The following is an 18777-nucleotide window of genomic DNA, read 5'->3' on the forward strand; positions in this document are numbered from 1 at the left end:
CCATGGTAGACATCAAAGTTTTATTTTATTCAGTTTCCCAAAATGGCCGATCTCACCAGACAGTGAATGTTCCTTCATAAAGTCATTCCAACTGGGGTTGGGCGATACAGCGATATAATATCGACCATCGTGATATGACGTAGATCTAGCTTGGGATTTTGTTTATCGTAACATAGATTAGTGTATTTAAGGAGCATTGCAGTAAAGTTATGAAATCCAGATGATGACCAAGATGATATTCTGGTCCTATATGGTTGTGATATGAGACTAGATGTCGTCCGTATCGCCCAGCCCCAATTCCAGCAGCTTTTAAATCGGTCCAGTAATAAATCCACTTCAGGTTTTAGCTCCTCCCTGTGTGGCTAGCTAGTTAGCGCTCGGTGGTACAGCTGGTAGAACCTCCCAGAATGCACGGCGGGGATCTCCTCCATGCTGAGGTCGATGGTGTGGAACCCGTGCTCCAGGCCGTGCAGAAGCAGCCGGGCCACGCGGGCGGTGATGGGCGTGGTCTGGTTGGAGTGGGCGGGGCCGGCCAGTGCCGCCAGCTCCACCCACTCGCAGCGCACGCACTCCTCCCGGCAGAAGCGGATGCGGCGGCTGAGGGGGCGGAGCCTGCAGATGACGTACAGGTCGGACATCCCGAACGCTCCGGGGTGGTCGTGCTGCTGCCGCACGCTGAGCAGCGACTGGAACTCCGAGCGGACGCCCGTCTCCTCCAGCACCTCCCGCACCGCCGTGCAGCCTGCGGGACGCACACAAGCACAGGGAGGTTAGGGAGGAGGAGGAGGAGGAGGAGGAGGGATGGAGCTCCTCTCCTGACGGAAGGTTCCACATCCCGAACGATGAACGGCAAGAAGAGTCTGTCTGGTGAATCCAGATCCAGTTACCAAGTCGTCAATGAAACAAACGACTCTTTCCCGAAGTGACTCCAGATTTCAGGTTCTAGATTCCAGATTCCTTTAACAGTTTTGTTTGCAGCCAACTACTCGTTTGCGATTCTTCCATCGCTAATTTCTGCTCTTTGTGAAGGAAAAAGGGAATTTATAAAAAATAAAAAAGATATATATATATATATGGAGTATAAGACTCACATCTGATGCTGCTTTTAATGTTGAATCATGTTTTATGATTTCAGAAGCTGCTTTTAAATGTTCAACAAGTGAATTAGTAGAAACAGAGCAGTAGTTCTATTCAGTTTTAGTTTTCTTGCTTCTCTCCTGCGCTTGGTTTTATTTTCAAATGATTGTAATAAAAGTTCAGATGTTTTAAGTTTTAAAACTCACCGATATTTTCTCCCTGATCAGAAAGTCCTCCAGGAAACTTCCAGGTGTTCAGCGTCTGAAAGAACAAAAAAAGAATTAAACCATAAATCCATCAGAAGTTTAGTCATTAAATGGAAATGAAAAGGACAGTAACTCTGGCAGTGGGGTGAAGATGTATTTCAAATATAATAACTTTATATTCATCTATTAACAATAATCACTGAGAGGAACATTCTAACTTTTGTGAAATTGTTTATTTTTGATTGTGTGGAGAGTTGCTTCAGTTTAGATTTAGTGTCTAAGTTTGGTGACTTTTCACTTTTATTTCATATTTAATGACATTTTGCTGCTTGTTAAATTATGATGCCAGTACTGTACATATATTTTATAGCTCACTAGTGAATAGAATTCGATTTTTCTGTTTGCTGGATACACTTAGACCTATATTTTCATACATTATATTAAAACTACCAATTTTCAAAACTTGTTTTTAAAGTGTGTTCCTTGTACTGGGATGAAGTATAAGAAATAAAGGTTTTTTTGTGCAAACTGTGTTCAATGAACATTACTGACTTACACAGGTCAGCCACAACAATTATAAACACTAATACTGTGTAGCTCGCCCTAACCTAGCCAAAGGGGTTGCACAGGCCAGTGCATCATCAGTGCCGGTCCCAAGCCCGGATGAATAGAGAGGGTGGCGTCAGGAAGGACGTCCGGCGTAAAAACCAAGCACATCAAACATGCAGACAACAAATCTGATTTCCATACCGGACCGGTCGAGGCCCCGGGTTAACAACCACCGCCACTGGTGCCATTAGCCAACAGGGTGCCAGTGGAAATTGTGATACTGTCGGCCGAAGAAGAAGTAGAAATAGAGGGGGAAGGCGTGTCCGGAGACAGCAGGAGAGGAAGAAGGGAAGGAGAGTGGAGTTGAGAGTAGGAACTTTGAACGTTGGCACTATGAAGGGTAAAGAGAGAGAGCTGGCTGACATGATGGAGAGAAGGAAGGTAGATGTACAATATGTACAAGAGACCAGGTGGAAGGGGAGTAAGGCCAGGAGTATCACAGCCAGGTACAAACTATTCTACCATGGAGTGGATGGCAGGAGAAACGGGGTAGGGATGGTCTTGAAGGAAGAATATGTCAAGATTTTCTGAGGTGACCAGAGTGTGGGACAGAGTGATGAGCATGAAGCTGGACATTGATGGGGTGATAATGAATGTGGTCAGTGCATACGCTCCCCAAGTTGGGTGTGAGATGGAAGAGAAGGAATAATTCTTTAGTGAGTTGGATGTAGTGGTGGAGAGCGTCCCCAAGGGAGAGAGAGTGGTGGTTGGAGCAGATCTCAATGGGCATGTTGGCCAAGGGACCAGAGACGTAGGTGACTGGTAGGTATTGTGTCAAGGAGAGGGATGTTGAAGGACGGATGGTGGTGGATTTCACCAACAGGATGGAATTGGCTGTTGTGAATCTGTATTTCAAGTAGAGGGAGGAACACAGGGTGACACACAAGAGTGGAGGAAGGTGCACACAGGTGGACTACATCTTATGCAGGAGGTGCAACCTGAAAGAGATTAGTGACTGCAAAGTGGTGGTAGGGGAGTGTTTAGCTAGGCAGCATCGGATGGTGGTCTGTAGGATGATTCTGGAGGCCAAGAAGAGGAAGAGCGTGAAAGGAGCCAAAGATAAAATGGAGGAAGTTTAAAAAGGAGGAGTGTTGCAGGCACTTTAGGGAAGAGGTAAGGCAGGCAATAGGTGGAAATGAACGCTTACCAGATGACTGGGAAACAACTGCAGAAGTGGTGAGGGAGACGGCCAAGAAGGTACTCAGTGTATCATGCGGGAAGAGGAAGGAAGATAAGGACTCTTGGTGGTGGAATGAGGAAGTACAGGAGAGCATAGCGCAGAAGAGGTTGGCGAAGAAGAAATGGGATAGAGATGAAGAAAGTAGACAGGAGTACAAGCTGATGAGGCACAAGGCGAAAAGAGAAGTTGCACAGGAAAAGGAAAAGGCGTACGACGAGTTGTATGAGAGGTTGGACAGTAAGGAAGGAGAAAAGGACTTGTACCGATTGGCAAGACAAGGGGACCAAGCTGGGAAGGATGTACAGCAGGTTAAGGGTGATGAAGGATAATGATGGAAATGTGCTGACTAGTGAGGAGAGTGTGTTGAGAAGGTGGAAGGAGTACTTTGAGGAGTTGATGAATGAAGAAAATGAGAGGGAGAGAAGAGTGGATGATGTGGGGATAGTGGATCAAGAAGTGCAGCAAATCAGCAAGAATGAGGTGAGAACAGCATTAAAGAAGATGAAGAGTGGAAAGGCAGTTGGCCCAGATGACAAACCTGGGGAAGCATGGAAATGTTTAGGTGAGATGGCGGTGACGTTCCTAATGAGACTGTTTAACACCATTCTGGAAAGGGAGAGGATGCGGAGGAGTGGAGAAGAAGTGTACTGGTACCATCTTCAAGAATAAGGGAGACGTACAGAGCTGTAGTAACTACAGGGGAATAAAGCTGATCAGCCACAGCATGAAGCTATGGTAAAGGCTAGTGGAGGCTCGGCTAAGAGGAGAGGTGGGGATCAGCGAGCAGCAGTATGGTTTCGTACTACAGATGACATGTTTGCTTTAAGAACACTGATGGAAAAGTACAGGGAAGGCCAGAGGGAGTTGACTGCGTCTTTGTGGATTTAGAGAAAGCGTATGATAGGCTGCCGAGAGAGGAAGTGTGGTACTGCACGAGGAAGTCGGGGGCGGCAGAGAAGTACGTTAGAGTGGTACAGGATATGTATGAGGGCAGTCAGTCAGTAGTAAGGTGTGCAGTAGGCGTGACCAAGGCATCAAAGTGGAGGTGGGATTGCATCAAGGATCAGCTCTGAGCCCTTTCTTGTTTGCAGTGGTGATGGACAGGATAACAGATTAAATCAGGCAGGAGTCTCTGTGGACTATGATCAAGATTCAAGATTCAAGAGGTTTATTCGTCACATACATATACATACTTTCATACATATATGCAGTGAGTGTCAATGCGTTGATTACACACAATATGTTCTGGACTGAACACAATAGCTACCAAAAAAATTCTACTTGACTAACTGATTCCTAAAACGCAATGCAGTCAGTAAGTCGAATAATATAGAATAAAATAAAATAAGAACTCAAAGGTAATGCAGAGAGGGGGTACAAAATAGAAATAAGGGAATAGACTTATGTATAAGGGATAGGCTATTATGGATATACAGATATGTGCATTAAAGTGGCATGTGAATAAAGTGAGGTAGTGTGTGTGGAGATATACAGTACAGTATACAACAGTACGACACAGCAATACAGTAACACCAAACAACAGAAATTCAGTGCAGTATGCAGTAACCTAGAACAGTGATACAGTATGCAGTACAGTACGCTACATACAGTACAGTAAGGTAGTGGAGCCTATGTGAGTGTCTCAGTGAGGACCCCTGGTGAGGTCAGCATTGACAGTCCTTATGTCTTGATCTCAGTCTCTGTTCTCGTTGTGTGGCTGTGGAGGCTCTTGCCTGACGCAGCAGCTGGAACAGTCCGTTGTTGGGGTGTTGAGGATCCTTCATGACCCTGAGCAGCTCTGCTACTACACCTCCTGGTCCTGCAGGGAGGGGAGGGAAGTTCCAGTGGTACGTTCAGCTGAACGCACCACCCTCTGCAGGGCCCGCCTGTCCTGGGCAGTACAGTTCCCAAACCAGGCAGTGATGTTGCCTGTCAGGATGCTCTCCACTGCTCCACAGTAGAAGAACATGAGGATCCTCACAGAGACCCCGAATTTCCTCAGCTGCCTGAAGTGGTAAAGACGCTGCGTCACCTTTCTCACAAGAGTGTCTGTTTGTAAAGTCCATGTTAAGTCCTCAGTGATGTGGACTCCCAGGTACTTGAAGCTGCTCGCCCTGTCGACAGAAGTCCTATTAACCACCAAGGGCGCGTGCGTCCTCGGTTGTGATCCTCGCCTTAAGTCCACAATCAGCTCCTTAGTTTTACTGACGTTCAGCTGGAGGCTGTTGTCCTGGCACCACAGTGACAGGTCTATCACCTCCTCGCGGTAAACCTTCTCATCGCCGTCGGTGATCAGGCCCACAACAACGGTGTCGTCTGCAAACTTGATGATGGTGTTGGAGCTGGACCTGCCCACACAGTCATGTGTGTACAGGGAGTACAGTAGGGGGCTGAGGACGCAGCCCTGGGGGGAACCTGTGTTCAGGGTGAGGGAGCTGGACATGTGCCTCCCCACCATAACCACCTGGGGCCTGGCTGAGAGGAAGTCCAGGATCCAAGCACACAGTGGAGAGGTCAGTCCGATCCCCTGCAGCTTGAGAGCCAGTCTGGTGGGGACTATGGTATTGAAAGCTCAACTATAATCGATGAACAGCAATCTTGCATAGGCCCCCTTCCAGCCATCCAGGTGTGTGAGCTTGGTGTGCAGTACCTGGGAAACCACGTCGTCCATGGATCTGTTCTGCTGGTACGCGAACTACAGCGAGTCCAAGGTGCGGGGGAGGGAGGCGCAGATATAATCCTTAATCAGCCTCTCGAAACACTTCATGACCACCGAGGTGAGGGCTAACAGACGGTAGTCATTCGGGCAGGCAGGAGAGGCCATCTTAGGGACAGGAACGACAGGCAGGTAAGGCGATACACTACGCAGGTTGCACGGTGCGAATGGACGTTGGACCTGCTCCAAATGTGCATCAATGTCCCAGTTCTGACCATACCTCAACCATGTCTGTGGGTTCCACGGTTGTCCTGTTCCGGACACTTTTAGCCCCAAAAATGCCAAGCAGAATATCAATAAAAATCCCAGAAATAACAATAGGGTTACATGCCCCAGCGTGCTTCTCGGATGTCCTGAAATTTGAATCCGCTCATCTTAGCTTAGAACACATACACTCGCAAACCGATCCTAGGGTGTCTACGTGGCTGCGGCACTCGGGCCCCTTTCCTCTGCTTGGAGGCGCCACAACATATAATACCAACCTTCTACACCAGAACCAAGCGGTACAAGTCATGTACACACACACACACCTGCTCTGAACACACCCAGCAGCCTCCTGGTTGCAACCCTCTCCTTTCCTCCCTCTTTTGCAGCCATAACTATGACAGGAAGAGGCCACGTGACCAGTAGTAGTTCCAGTTTTCCTGGAGCTGATTCACTGTTTTTTAAAACATGTCGTTGTCCAATGTTTATGTTTTTGTGTAAATGTTGTTTGTTTCTATGTTTAATTGTCTCACCCCTGGTGACTCTCCCTCTTGGAGTAGTAATGATGATTAGTTGTTTATAGACACAAACATGGTAAGATGGTTCTCCAAAGAGGGGGTTGCTGGTGGTTGTGTGCTCTGCTCGTCCCACAGCTCGTCACAGGACAGAATTACTGCAGCAGTTGTTGCTGATTAAAGATGAATAAAGAGTTTCATTGCAGGTTGACAAGTTCAACTCCACTTGCAACTCACTCTGTCCTACATGTAATGGAACAAATACTCTGTGTTGTATGTGCAGCAAGCTGACAGCACAGGTTAAAAAAAACAATAGGGTTACAGGCCGAACCCATATAATTAGAAGAACCTAAAATCAGAACCCTTTCTGAGCAGATTGATGAGACTTATGAGTAATTTTACAGTAAAGTAGAACTTTTAGTATTTAACCCCAAAAAGGGTCAAACTCACCTTGTTTCTGTCCTGAACGACCACAACTTTCCCGTTGGATTCGTCCACGACGGCCCCTGAACAAAAACAGTTTCAACAGTTTAGCAGCAAGAAGATCTACTGATCCACTGGTCTACTGGTCTAGTGGTCCATTGATCTACTGGTCCACTGGTCTAGTGGTCTGAGGTCTAATGGTCCACTGGTCTACTGGTCTAGTGGTCCACTGATCTACTGGTCCACTGGTCTAGTGGTCTGAGGTCTAGTAATCTACTGGTCCACAAATACTCTGTGTTGTATGTCCAGCAAGCTGACAACACAGGTTAAAATCAAATAAATAATAATAATCTTAAGGAGTCTCCAAATCCTGCCCCGCCCCTGCATGCCCCGCCCCTGCATGCCCCGCCCCTGCATGCCCCGCCCCTGCATGCCCCGCCCCTCCACCACACTGTTTTTACTTCTTTTATTTGGAGGAACGAGGCAGAGAGAGCGTGTTCCATTCACACAAATACAAATATATTTATCATATGATTCCTCATTGAGACGTTACGACTGACAAAACAACTGACAAAACAAAATGACTGACAAAACAACTGACAGAACAAAACGACTTACAAAACAAAACAATTGACAAAACAAAACGACTGACAAAACGAGTGACAAAACAAAACAACTGACAAAACCACTGAGAAAACAAAACGAATGACAAAACAAAACAACTGACAAAACCACTGAGAAAACAAAATGAGTGACAAAACAAAATGACTGACAAAACGACTGACAAAACAAACGACTGACAAACAAAACGACTGACAAAACGAGTGACAAAACAAAACAACTGACAAAACCACTGAGAAAACAAAACGAGTGACAAAACAAAACAACTGACAAAACCACTGAGAAAACAAAACGAGTGACAAAACAAAATGACTGACAAAACGACTGACAAAACAAAATGAGTGACAAAACAAAACAACTGACAAAACCACTGAGAAAACAAAACGAGTGACAAAACAAAATGACTGACAAAACGACTGACAAAACAAAATGAGTGACAAAACAAAACAACTGACAAAACCACTGAGAAAACAAAACGAGTGACAAAACAAAATGAGTGACAAAACAAAATGAGTGACAAAACAAAACAACTGACAAAACAAAACGACTGACAAAACGGCTGACAAAGCAAAATGAGTGACAAAACAAGATGAGTGACAAAACAAAACAACTGACAAAACAAAACGACTGACAAAACGGCTGACAAAGCAAAATGAGTTACAAAACAACTGACAAAACAAAATGAGTTACAAAACAAGACAACTGACAAAACAAAATGAGTGACAAAGCAAAACGACTGACAAAACAAAACGACTGACAAAACAACTGACAAAACAAAACGACTGACAAAACAAAACAACTGACAAAACGACTGACAAAACAAAACGACTGACAAAACAAAACGACTGACAAAACAAAACGACTGACAAAACCACTGAGAAAACAAAACGAGTGACAAAACAAAATGAGTGACAAAACAAAATGAGTGACAAAACAAAACAACTGACAAAACAAAACGACTGACAAAACAACTGACAAAACAAAACGACTGACAAAACAAAACAACTGACAAAACGACTGACAAAACAAAACGACTGACAAAACAAAACGAGTTACAAAACCACTGAGAAAACAAAACGAGTGACAAAACAAAATGAGTGACAAAACAAAATGAGTGACAAAACGACTGACAAAACAAAACAACTGACAAAACAAGTAACAAAACAAAATGAGTTACAAAACAAGACAACTGACAAAACGAGTGACAAAACAACTGACAAAACAAAATGAGTTACAAAACAAGACAACTGACAAAACAAAATGAGTGACAAAGCAAAACGACTGACAGAACAAAACGACAGACAAAAACAACTGACAAAACAAAACGACTGACAAAACAAAACAACTGACAAAACGACTGACAAAACAAAACGACTGACAAAACCACTGAGAAAACAAAACGAGTGACAAAACAAAATGACTGACAAAACGACTGACAAAACAAAACGACTGACAAAACAAAACAACTGACAAAACGACTGACAAAACAAAACGACTGACAAAACCACTGAGAAAACAAAACGAGTGACAAAACAAAATGACTGACAAAACGACTGACAAAACAAAATTAGTGACAAAACAAAACAACTGACAAAATGAGTGACAAAGCAAAACGACTGACAAAACGAGTGACAAAACAAAACAACTGACAAAACCACTGACAAAACAAAACAACTGACGAAACAAAACAACTGACAAAACAAAACGAGTGACAAAACAAAACAACTGACAAAACCACTGAGAAAACAAAACGAGTGACAAAACAAAATGACTGACAAAACAAAATGAGTGACAAAACAAAACAACTGACAAAACAAAACGACTGACAAAACGGCTGACAAAGCAAAATGACTGACAAAACGACTGACAAAACAAAATGAGTGACAAAACATAACAACTGACAAAACCACTGAGAAAACAAAACGAGTGACAAAGCAAAATGACTGACAAAACAAAATGAGTTACAAACCAAAACAACTGACAAAACAAAACAACTGACAAAACGAGTGACAAAGCAAAACGACTGACAAAACAACTGACAAAACAAAACAACTGACAAAACAACTGACAAAACAAAACAACTGACGAAACAAAACAACTGACAAAACAACTGACAAAACAAAACGAGTGACAAAACAAAACAACTGACAAAACCACTGAGAAAACAAAACGAGTGACAAAACAAAATGAGTGACAAAACAAAACAACTGACAAAACAAAACGACTGACAAAACGGCTGACAAAGCAAAATGACTGACAAAACAACTGACAAAACAAAATGAGTTACAAAACAAGACAACTGACAAAACAAAATGAGTGACAAAGCAAAACGACTTACAAAACAAAATGACTGACAAAACAACTGACAAAACAAAATGAGTTACAAAACAAGACAACTGACAAAACAAAATGAGTGACAAAGCAAAACGACTTACAAAACAAAACGACTGACAAAACAACTGACAAAACAAAACGTGTGACAAAACAAAACAACTGACAAAACAAAACGAGTGACAAAACAAAACGAGTGACAAAACACAACAGCTTCTCCACTTTAAGCATCTCAGTCCACTGACTGGTTTCTGACTGATGGTTCCACTTGTCGGCTTTCAGGGGTGAGACGACCTTTGACCTCCTCCTCCACTTCCTCCTCTCCTCCTTCCTCCTCCTCTTCTCCTCCTTCCTCCTCCTCCACTTCCTCTTCTCCTCCTTCCTCCTCTTCTCCTCCTTCCTCCTCCTCCTCCCCTTCCTCTTCTCCTCCTCCTCCACTTCCTCTTCTCCTCCTTCCTCCTCCTCTTCTCCTCCTTCCTCCTCCTCCACTTCCTCTTCTCCTCCTTCCTCCTCTTCTCCTCCTTCCTCCTTCCTCCTCCCCTTCCTCTTCTCCTCCTCCTCCACTTCCTCTTCTCCTCCTTCCTCCTCCTCTTCTCCTCCTTCCTCCTCCTCCACTTCCTCTTCTCCTCCTTCCTCCTCTTCCTCTTCTCCTCCTTCCTCCTCCTCCACTTCCTCTTCTCCTCCTTCCTCCTCCTCCACTTCCTCTTCTCCTCCTTCCTCCTCTTCTCCTCCTTCCTCCTCCTCCTCCACTTCCTCTTCTCCTCCTCCTCCACTTCCTCTTCTCCTCCTTCCTCCACTTCCTCTTCTCCTCCTTCCTCCTCTTCCTCTTCTCCTCCTTCCTCCTCCTCCACTTCCTCTTCTCCTCCTTCCTCCTCCTCCTCCACTTCCTCTTCTCCTCCTCCTCCACTTCCTCTTCTCCTCCTTCCTCCTCTTCCCCTTCTCCTCCTTCCTCCACTTCCTCTTCTCCTCCTTCCTCCTCTTCCTCTTCTCCTCCTTCCTCCTCCTCCACTTCCTCTTCTCCTCCTTCCTCCTCCTCCTCCACTTCCTCTTCTCCTCCTCCTCCACTTCCTCTTCTCCTCCTTCCTCTTCTCCTCCTTCCTCCTCCTCCACTTCTTCTCCTCCTTCCTCCTCTTCTCCTCCTTCTTCCTCCTCCTCCACTTCCTCTTCTCCTCCTTCCTCCTCCTTCCTCCTCTTCCTCTTCTCCTCCTTCCTCCTCTTCCCCTTCTCCTCCTTCCTCCTCTTCCTCTTCTCCTTCTCTCTTCGGCTCCGCTTCCTCCTGACAAGGCTCCATCTTGGACGTCCGGGTGGAAAGTGACGTCATGGCAGCTCGCTGAGTCCCGTGAGGAGGGAGAGGGACCCACAGAAGAGCAGGGGCTTGTGGGTAATGATTGAGGGTGATGCAGGGGCTGAGCACATTCTGGTGTCGTCACCTTCGCATCCAGTGAGAAACAGATTTAGTCTTAATGACGGTGAGAAGAACCAAGAATGGTTGAGTTGAGTGATGATCCTGGAAGGGTCCAACATCCTTCAGATCCTTTTGTTTCAAAAATCCCACATTTGACATTTTATGAACCTGGAAGTTCATCAGGAACAGCCGTTCAATGTGTTTGTGTTCTGCTCCTCTATGCTGTTTCCAGTGTTGGTGGCAGGGTCCGCCACGGTGAATAAGCTAAAGCAGCGTAGCCAGGTGTGCTGAGTAAACTGTGGAGTTTGACCAACTTTCACTCAAAGTCTTTATTGACTTTGTATTTTTAGGGAGAAGTTTCTTCTTTTTCCATTCACTTCCACCCACTCAGGTCTGTGGAGCCAAGTGGGCGTGAGCTGAACTGCAACTTGAAGCAGCGACTTATAACAGTCGCTGCTTGGTCTGTACGTCCTGGATGTTTCTGATTTACATGTTAATAACATGATATTCTATTTATAACTGACCCTGCTCACTTCTTATGGGTGTAAAGGGAAAAGTGATTCAACTGTTATTGTTATTATTATTATTTTTACTACACATTATGACATTCAAATGTGTCTGCGGGTCCCCTGAGGGTCCCCAAACCTCATATTGGAAAAACAATTTAAAAAAAAAAGTTAAAGGGATAAGGACTGGGGTATCACTGCTATTGAATTGCTTGGTGAAGGAAGAACCATAATAACAAAATGAAAAAATACATAGAGTAAATATATTTACATACACACACACACACACACACACACACACACACACACACACACACACACACCCTGTTAATAGAGTTTTATTAGAAACCAAGATAAGAAAAGTCCTGTTTCTTGGCTCCTAAACTGAAATGCCAGAAGGTTTAGATATTTCCTGGTAATTACAGGGAACAGAGACTGGTCCAGATCAGGGTGATGCTCTGGACATGTTGTGACTTGCTCCAGATCCACATGGGCCCCAGTCCGCCCCCTGGTGGACTCACTCTGTACCTGCATGTCCAGGACATAAACGCTTGTCACAGGAGAGTGAATCCAGCTGTTTGGTCCCAGGTGCAAACCATGGAGCTGAGGGTTGTGATTTAGAATGATGTGTCTGTTTCATTCATTTAAAAAGTCATTGTTATCTAAAAGCCATTAAAGGGTCACTCACACCTTTGTATTGGAGCATATTTAAAAATAAACATGATCCCTTCGTGCAGTAAATGGGATCAGGTTGCCAAAATTGAGCCATGTTTTCCTGGCCACATTTTTTCCAGATGGAGTTGTTCTTGGCAGCGCGACCATGACAGAAATCAGGTAAAATCACAGAATTCCTCCAATTAAATCATGCAGCCGCCCTTTTTAATTCACCTCTGGGTATTTTTTTTTTTGGATATCTTGTCATAATTTGTATGAAAATCTAACGTCATGTCTGTCTCTTTCTGTCTCACGTGGTCATTGTGTTTCCAACATGGCGGCGGCTCCGTCCCTACCTGCCACTCCGACCTGGTGGGTGGCGTACCCAGGCAGCCTGCAGGGGGCGTCAGCCAGCCACAGCACCAGCGTGGCCGTGTCCTCCCGGGCGTGGTGGTAGCGGAAGCCCAGCGTGGAGGCGGCGGCGGCAAAGCGACTCAGGGCGAGAGGAACGTGGAGCCAGACGGCGACGCGACCCTCCAGCTTCCAGCCCGACACACAGTCTGCAGGATGGAGGAGGAAGACATGAACCCATCCATCATGTCTCCACCCACTGAGCTTGGGGAGCGGAGGTGAAGAAGGGGAACGAGCTGTATCTATCTATCTATCTATCTATCTATCTATCTATCTATCTATCTATCTATCTATCTATACATCCATCCATCTATAGATAGATAGATAGATAGATAGATAGACACACAGACAGATAGATAGATGTATAGATAATACATCTATCTATCCAGGACGCAGGAAACAAACAAATAAACAGATGTAAAATAAAAAGACAGGATTGGGAGCAGGCACAGCGCTGTCTGGAAGAGAGGGGGGGGGGGGGAGAGACTAAAATTCTCTGAGGTAGGGTTACGTTTTTCATTTTCCATACAAGAGGGAAACTAAGGAAATAAAAGTAAGTAGTAAGTAAATCGACATCTTTCTCTAAGATGTAATATTAAGCGGTTCCCTTTTTATAAGGTGCATTTTTTTTTTAAGCGTGAACGGGCATTGAGGTAGAGGACTGATCGTCTGTCTGCTGCGGCAAAATGCCAAGAACCAGAGCTGGGGGCCCGTGTGCCTTTCCTTTTCTTTTTAGCACTTGCCCCTCAAAGTCTCTGTACGGGACTGTAGAGGGAAAGTGAGACCCCATCACCAGTGGTTACTGGACAGCTCTGAGAGGAGAGGGGGAGAGCCTCCACCCCCTCTCCCCTCTCCGCTCCAGTATCAGAACACGCTAAACTGCTCTTACACCCTTTCAATGCCCTGATTTTTCCTGGCGGATAAAAAACATTAAAACATCGGTCTTCAATGCCGATCGTGATCAATGGAGTCAATAGACGATTTAATCATAAATCTGCCCAAACCTAGTATTATTTTTATTTATTTTTTTTTTGATTATCTTTTTTAATTTATATTATTCTATTCACTAACTGCATTACATTCTAAGAATCAGTTAGTTATAGTTGGTTGCTAGGTAGAATTAGGTTAGCTATTATGTTCAGTTTAGTAACAATTGTGCGTCATCTCCGGGTGCGTTGCAAAGACACTTCACTGTACATACAGTGCATCCGGAAAGTATTCACACCTCTTCAAATTCCCCACATTTTGTGTTGTTACAGCCTTATTCCAAAATGGATTAAATTCCTTTTTTTTCTCATCAATCTACACACAATACCCCATAATCACAAAGCGAAAGTTTTTTTTTTTTGCAAATGTATTAAAAATAAAAAACTGAAATATCGCATGTACATATACACTACTCACAAAAAGTTAGGATGAAGCTTTCGGGGGTAATTTCAGGATGAGGCTAAAATGCACTATAACCTTTCCAGGTGAACTTCATTTGACCTTCTCTAAACTTTTGAATGCACATGTCCAACTGTTCAATTTTTCAGTACTTTTTGCACAACTTGCTGTTCTCTAACAAGGAGCTGAACGGCAAAATTCACAACAAGTGTTGGACCCATGAATCCACCAATACATGTCCTGGTTCAATTAGAGTTGGTATCTAAACAGTCCTCTTCATCATGCTGTTCACATGTTGACATCATGAGACCAAGACCACACCTAACAACTGATCAACAGTACCTGGGTCCTGGGTTAGATTCCCGCCTGGGGCGCTGTTGGCACCGTGCTCTGGGTGGGTTATCTCCCAAATAAGGGTCCTTTCTGTGTGGAGTTTGCATGTTCTCCCCGTGCTCGCATGGGGTTTCCTCCACCTCACGTCAGTAAGGACCCCCACCCAAAAACATGCACCCATCATCGTCTGACCAGCGATGGACACTCATCACCAGATCCCCGGGCGCGTCCACGTACGCTGCCCTCTGCTCCTGGCTGTGGCCCCGGAGGAAGGACAAGCCAGGATGGTTAAATGCAGAGGAACCATTTCACCGGCACCATCCAAAGCATGTGCATGTGTGTTGTAGTGTGGTGTGCTGTGTGACAAATAAAGATTGTTCTTCTGTTCTTCTTCTACCTCGCCTTGCAAGGCTTCAAACAGGATGTTGTCAGAGGGAAGTGGCCACTGAGCTTAGAGTGTCACAGAGTGTCATCAGCAGGTTGCAACAGAGATACAGAGACTGGAAGAGTCACAGAAAGGCATAGAAGTGGACGTCCTTTGGCCACATCCCACACTGATGAGCGCTTCATTGTGAACAGTGCCCTGAGGAACCGCATGATGATGCCACTCAACTCCAGACACATTTAAGGGAGGTGAGAGGCACCAAGTGTCACGTCAGACCATTCAAAACCGTTGACATCAGCGTGGTCTGCGTGCTAGACCACCTGCAAGGGCACCTGACCACACCACCAGGCACAGGCATCATGGTCTTGCAGGGGCCAGGGAGCGTTGACGCTGGACGAGGGACCAGGGGCCTCAGTGCTGTTCTCTGATGAAAGTTGATTCACGTTGAGCAGAAATGATGGAGACGTCAAGGAGAGCGCTACGCATCAGCCACTGGTGTCACCAGACGAGCCTTTGGTGGTGGTGGTGTTACAGTGTGGGCAGGTGTGTCTGGTCAATACAGAACTGTCCTACACTTTGTGAATGGTACAGTGACAAGCCCATACTACCTGAATGACATCATTCATCCAGTCATTGTGCCCCTGCATGAACAACACAGGCCTCATTTCATCTTCATGGACGACAACGCTCCAGCTCATGGAGGAGGCATCATTAGGGAACGGCTGCTGGAGACTGGGGCACCTCAAATGGAGTGGCCTGCACTTTCTCCAGACCTGAATCCCATAGAAAACCTATGGGATGAGCTGAGTGGCCGTGTAGAGGCTCCTAACTCTGTACCCCAGAACCTCAATGACCTGAGGGCCCCCTTCAAGAAGAGTGGGGGGCCAGGCCTCAGCAGACAATAAGTCGACTTGTGAACAGATTGAGACGTGGTTGTCAAGCTGTAACTGATGCTCAAGGTCACATGACAAGTTATTGAGACGTTGACATTTGTTGTTGTGGTAAACCCACCACTGTTGTTGGCTTTTGTTTCAATACATTGTTTGAGATGAGGAAATCACCATTGTATCTTCTACTTAAATGCTCTACTTTCATCATATCATATCACTGGAGCGTCAACTTTTTACATTTTCCATAAATTTCACCCAAAAGCCAAATATCCCGAACTTTTTGTGAGTAGTGTATAATTTACTATAAATTATATTTACAGTAAGATGCTTTATGATGTCATCATATTATTGACTATAAATGATATTTACAGTAAGACGCTTCATGACGTCATCATATTATTGACTATAAATGTACACATTGTGATTGAGAATGTCCAGTTGGATCGTGTCCAGTGTGCGGCGTGGACTCGGTCACTCTGTAGTGTTCAGACGTTACCAAACTATGGATTTATGTGTATATTTATAAAACTTCTTATCTGGTAGATGTCAGTAGATCTGTTAGACTGATACATTTTAAATCTGTGGTCCAGATTAATGAAAAATACAATAAAAAGTAATCCACAAAAACTGGTTGGAACTCGTCAAGTTGAAACCACTGAAATGTACGACTGAGTGATGCATTCAAGATCCAGCGAGAGGTCGGAAATATAGAAGGCGTGCAATGGTAATTAAAAGCCAGGACAGCAGGGTTAAAGACTGTAGGTTGTGCTGTGTAGACTGCACAGTGGTTGCTTCGCAAGACGAGAAACCAGGAAACGTAAGACCGGGGGGAGCCCATGCTGCAAATTCGCAAATTCGGAAAAGCGTGCTGCATTTCATAGAACCCGGGAAACTGTAAAATGCACACAACACGATTAAACTGGACCCGATGTATTGCTGCCTGCAGCTAATTTATTATTATTATTATTATTCTCCTTGGCACTTTTCGGGCTAAAAGTGTCCGGAACAGGACAACTGCTGGAGCTAGGAACATGGTTGAGGTGTCGTTAGAACCAGACGTCTCAGACGTCTTGTGGTTTAAGTTTGATCCACATTGATACACATACGGATCAGGAACTAGTAAAAAGCAGATTCAAGTTGACAGGAAGAAGCCAAACGTCGGGGCACGACCGACACGCCAAGGTTGTAAAACTTGGGTCGGGTGGTGGAGTGAGAAGAGTTTGTGGATTAAGACGCTTTGTGACATCATCATCCAATTCATAATAAATGTGCAGGTTGTGGCTACGAACATCCATTCACATCACATAAGTGAACTACGTAGTGTAGACTCCATTACTCTGCAGTGGTTACACACAGTGTGCGTGTGTGTGTGTGTGTGTGTGTGTGTGTGTGTGTGTGTGTGTGTGTGTGTTACCTGCTTGACGTGGGCGGGGCGTTTGGTTTGATATTTGATTATTTTTCCCTTTCTGTAAATATAAACTCACTCTGTTCCATGGAACCGGTGCCGTGTTCTTATTTTGCAGCATTGGATCCAGTCGTAACACAAAGTGTAGGAGTGGAAAACAGAACAAAACAAATTCCCTGTTTGGGACCTCACACATGGAGTTGTCTTGTAGCTCCAGAGCAACGGGTCCAAATCGTGTCCCTTTTATTTTAGTCCCAAAAGTTAAAAAAGTTGATGAAATGTCTGTGAGGGACATGCAGTGTTTAATCCGTTTGAATGGAACTTCCACACAAAGTGATTTCCTTCCACAGAGACACCATTAAGAAGGACTCTATGGAGTACAGGAAGTAGACGGGGACCTGACAGGAAGTAGACGGGGACCTGACAGGAAGTAGACGGGGACCTGACAGGAAGTAGATGGGGACCTGACAGGAAGTAGACGGGGACCTGACAGGAAGTAGACAGGGACCTGACAGGAAGTAGACATGACCTGACAGGAAGTAGACGGGGACCTGACAGGAAGTAGACGGGGACCTGACAGGAAGTAGACAGGGACCTGACAGGAAGTAGACATGACCTGACAGGAAGTAGACAGACACCTTCTCCTTTTTGGGGTAAAGTCATAACACGCAACAAGTGGATCCTTGTATTAGTGAGTCTGTGTCACCAGGACGCACCGCTTCATTACGTCACTCGTTCTAAACATAATGAGGAGCGTCAGCGCGAACTGATGGTACGTTCTACGTGATAGTGGACCCTGAGTATTGCTACCTGCAGCTATATTTATTATTAATATACAATTGTTTGTGTTATTATTATTATTATTATTGTTATTTACGTGTATTAATGCTCCCACAGACCTGTCAGTAAGCTGCTGAAGGCCCCCTCACTGGTGTCCTCCAGCGGGATGTCCTTCAGCTCCACGGTGACTGCCCCATAGCGGTCCACGGCCCCGGGCAGCAGCGGCTCGGCTCCCCGGCCCTCCTGCACCCTGGCCCGACCTGGGGAGCCGCTCAGCGCCCGGAGAGCGGCGCGGAGAACCAGCAGTCTGCGGGTGAAGACCCTCATACTGGAAGCTACTGTCCGGTTATGTTGTTGTTGTTGTTGTTGTTGTTGTTGTTGTTACTGTTGTTGTTGCCTTGTGATATCAGATCGTTTTCTCTGCTTCTAGATTGAGACTCAGGCCGCGGCCCCACCACGCTGTTGTGTAATTACCGTAATGTCTGTTGATGTTTTTGTATTAGAGGCAGAGCACATAACGCGCAAACAGAACAGTTAAGGGGATTATATAACAAGAAAATACAAATATAATACAAATATTAATCAGTTTCAAAATTATTTTTACCAATACGTAAATGAAAAAATAAATCACGAATCTAGAATTCTACAAATAAAAAGCGTTTTTTAATAAATCTCGAATCATACAACTATAAAGAGTGCTTTTTATTTAAATAATTCAAATTTCGTGATTTATTTTTTAA

General features: G+C 44.9%; 1 protein-coding gene across 1 annotated transcript; it reads right to left on the bottom strand.

Moving 5' to 3' along the window:
- Nucleotide 1: 1 nt before the first annotated feature.
- On the bottom strand, nucleotides 2-18483 carry nudt6 (nudix (nucleoside diphosphate linked moiety X)-type motif 6). Its single transcript, XM_080008103.1, has 5 exons — nucleotides 18157-18483; nucleotides 12804-13007; nucleotides 6958-7013; nucleotides 1284-1338; nucleotides 2-742 (listed from the first exon to the last, which is right to left on the bottom strand). The coding sequence occupies exons 1-5, from the start codon at nucleotides 18362-18364 to the stop codon at nucleotides 363-365; spliced, it is 903 nt and encodes a 300-aa protein (XP_079864229.1). The 5' UTR covers nucleotides 18365-18483; the 3' UTR covers nucleotides 2-362.
- Nucleotides 18484-18777: the final 294 nt, after the last annotated feature.

This window comes from Zeus faber, assembly GCF_960531495.2.
Source record: "Zeus faber genome assembly, chromosome: 10".
Lineage (NCBI taxonomy): Eukaryota > Metazoa > Chordata > Actinopteri > Zeiformes > Zeidae > Zeus > Zeus faber.

Excerpts from the sequence above, each read along its gene's own strand:
- nudt6 (XM_080008103.1), bottom strand. The coding sequence starts at position 18,364 with ATGAGGGTCTTCACCCGCAGACTGCTGGTTCTCCGCGCCGCTCTCCGG. Across the intron at positions 13,008-18,156 it reads CTTCAGCAGCTTACTGACAG|ACTGTGTGTCGGGCTGGAAG; the intron begins GTCTGTGGGAGC and ends TCCATCCTGCAG. Across the intron at positions 7,014-12,803 it reads CCACCAGGTCGGAGTGGCAG|GGGCCGTCGTGGACGAATCC; the intron begins GTAGGGACGGAG and ends GTTTTTGTTCAG.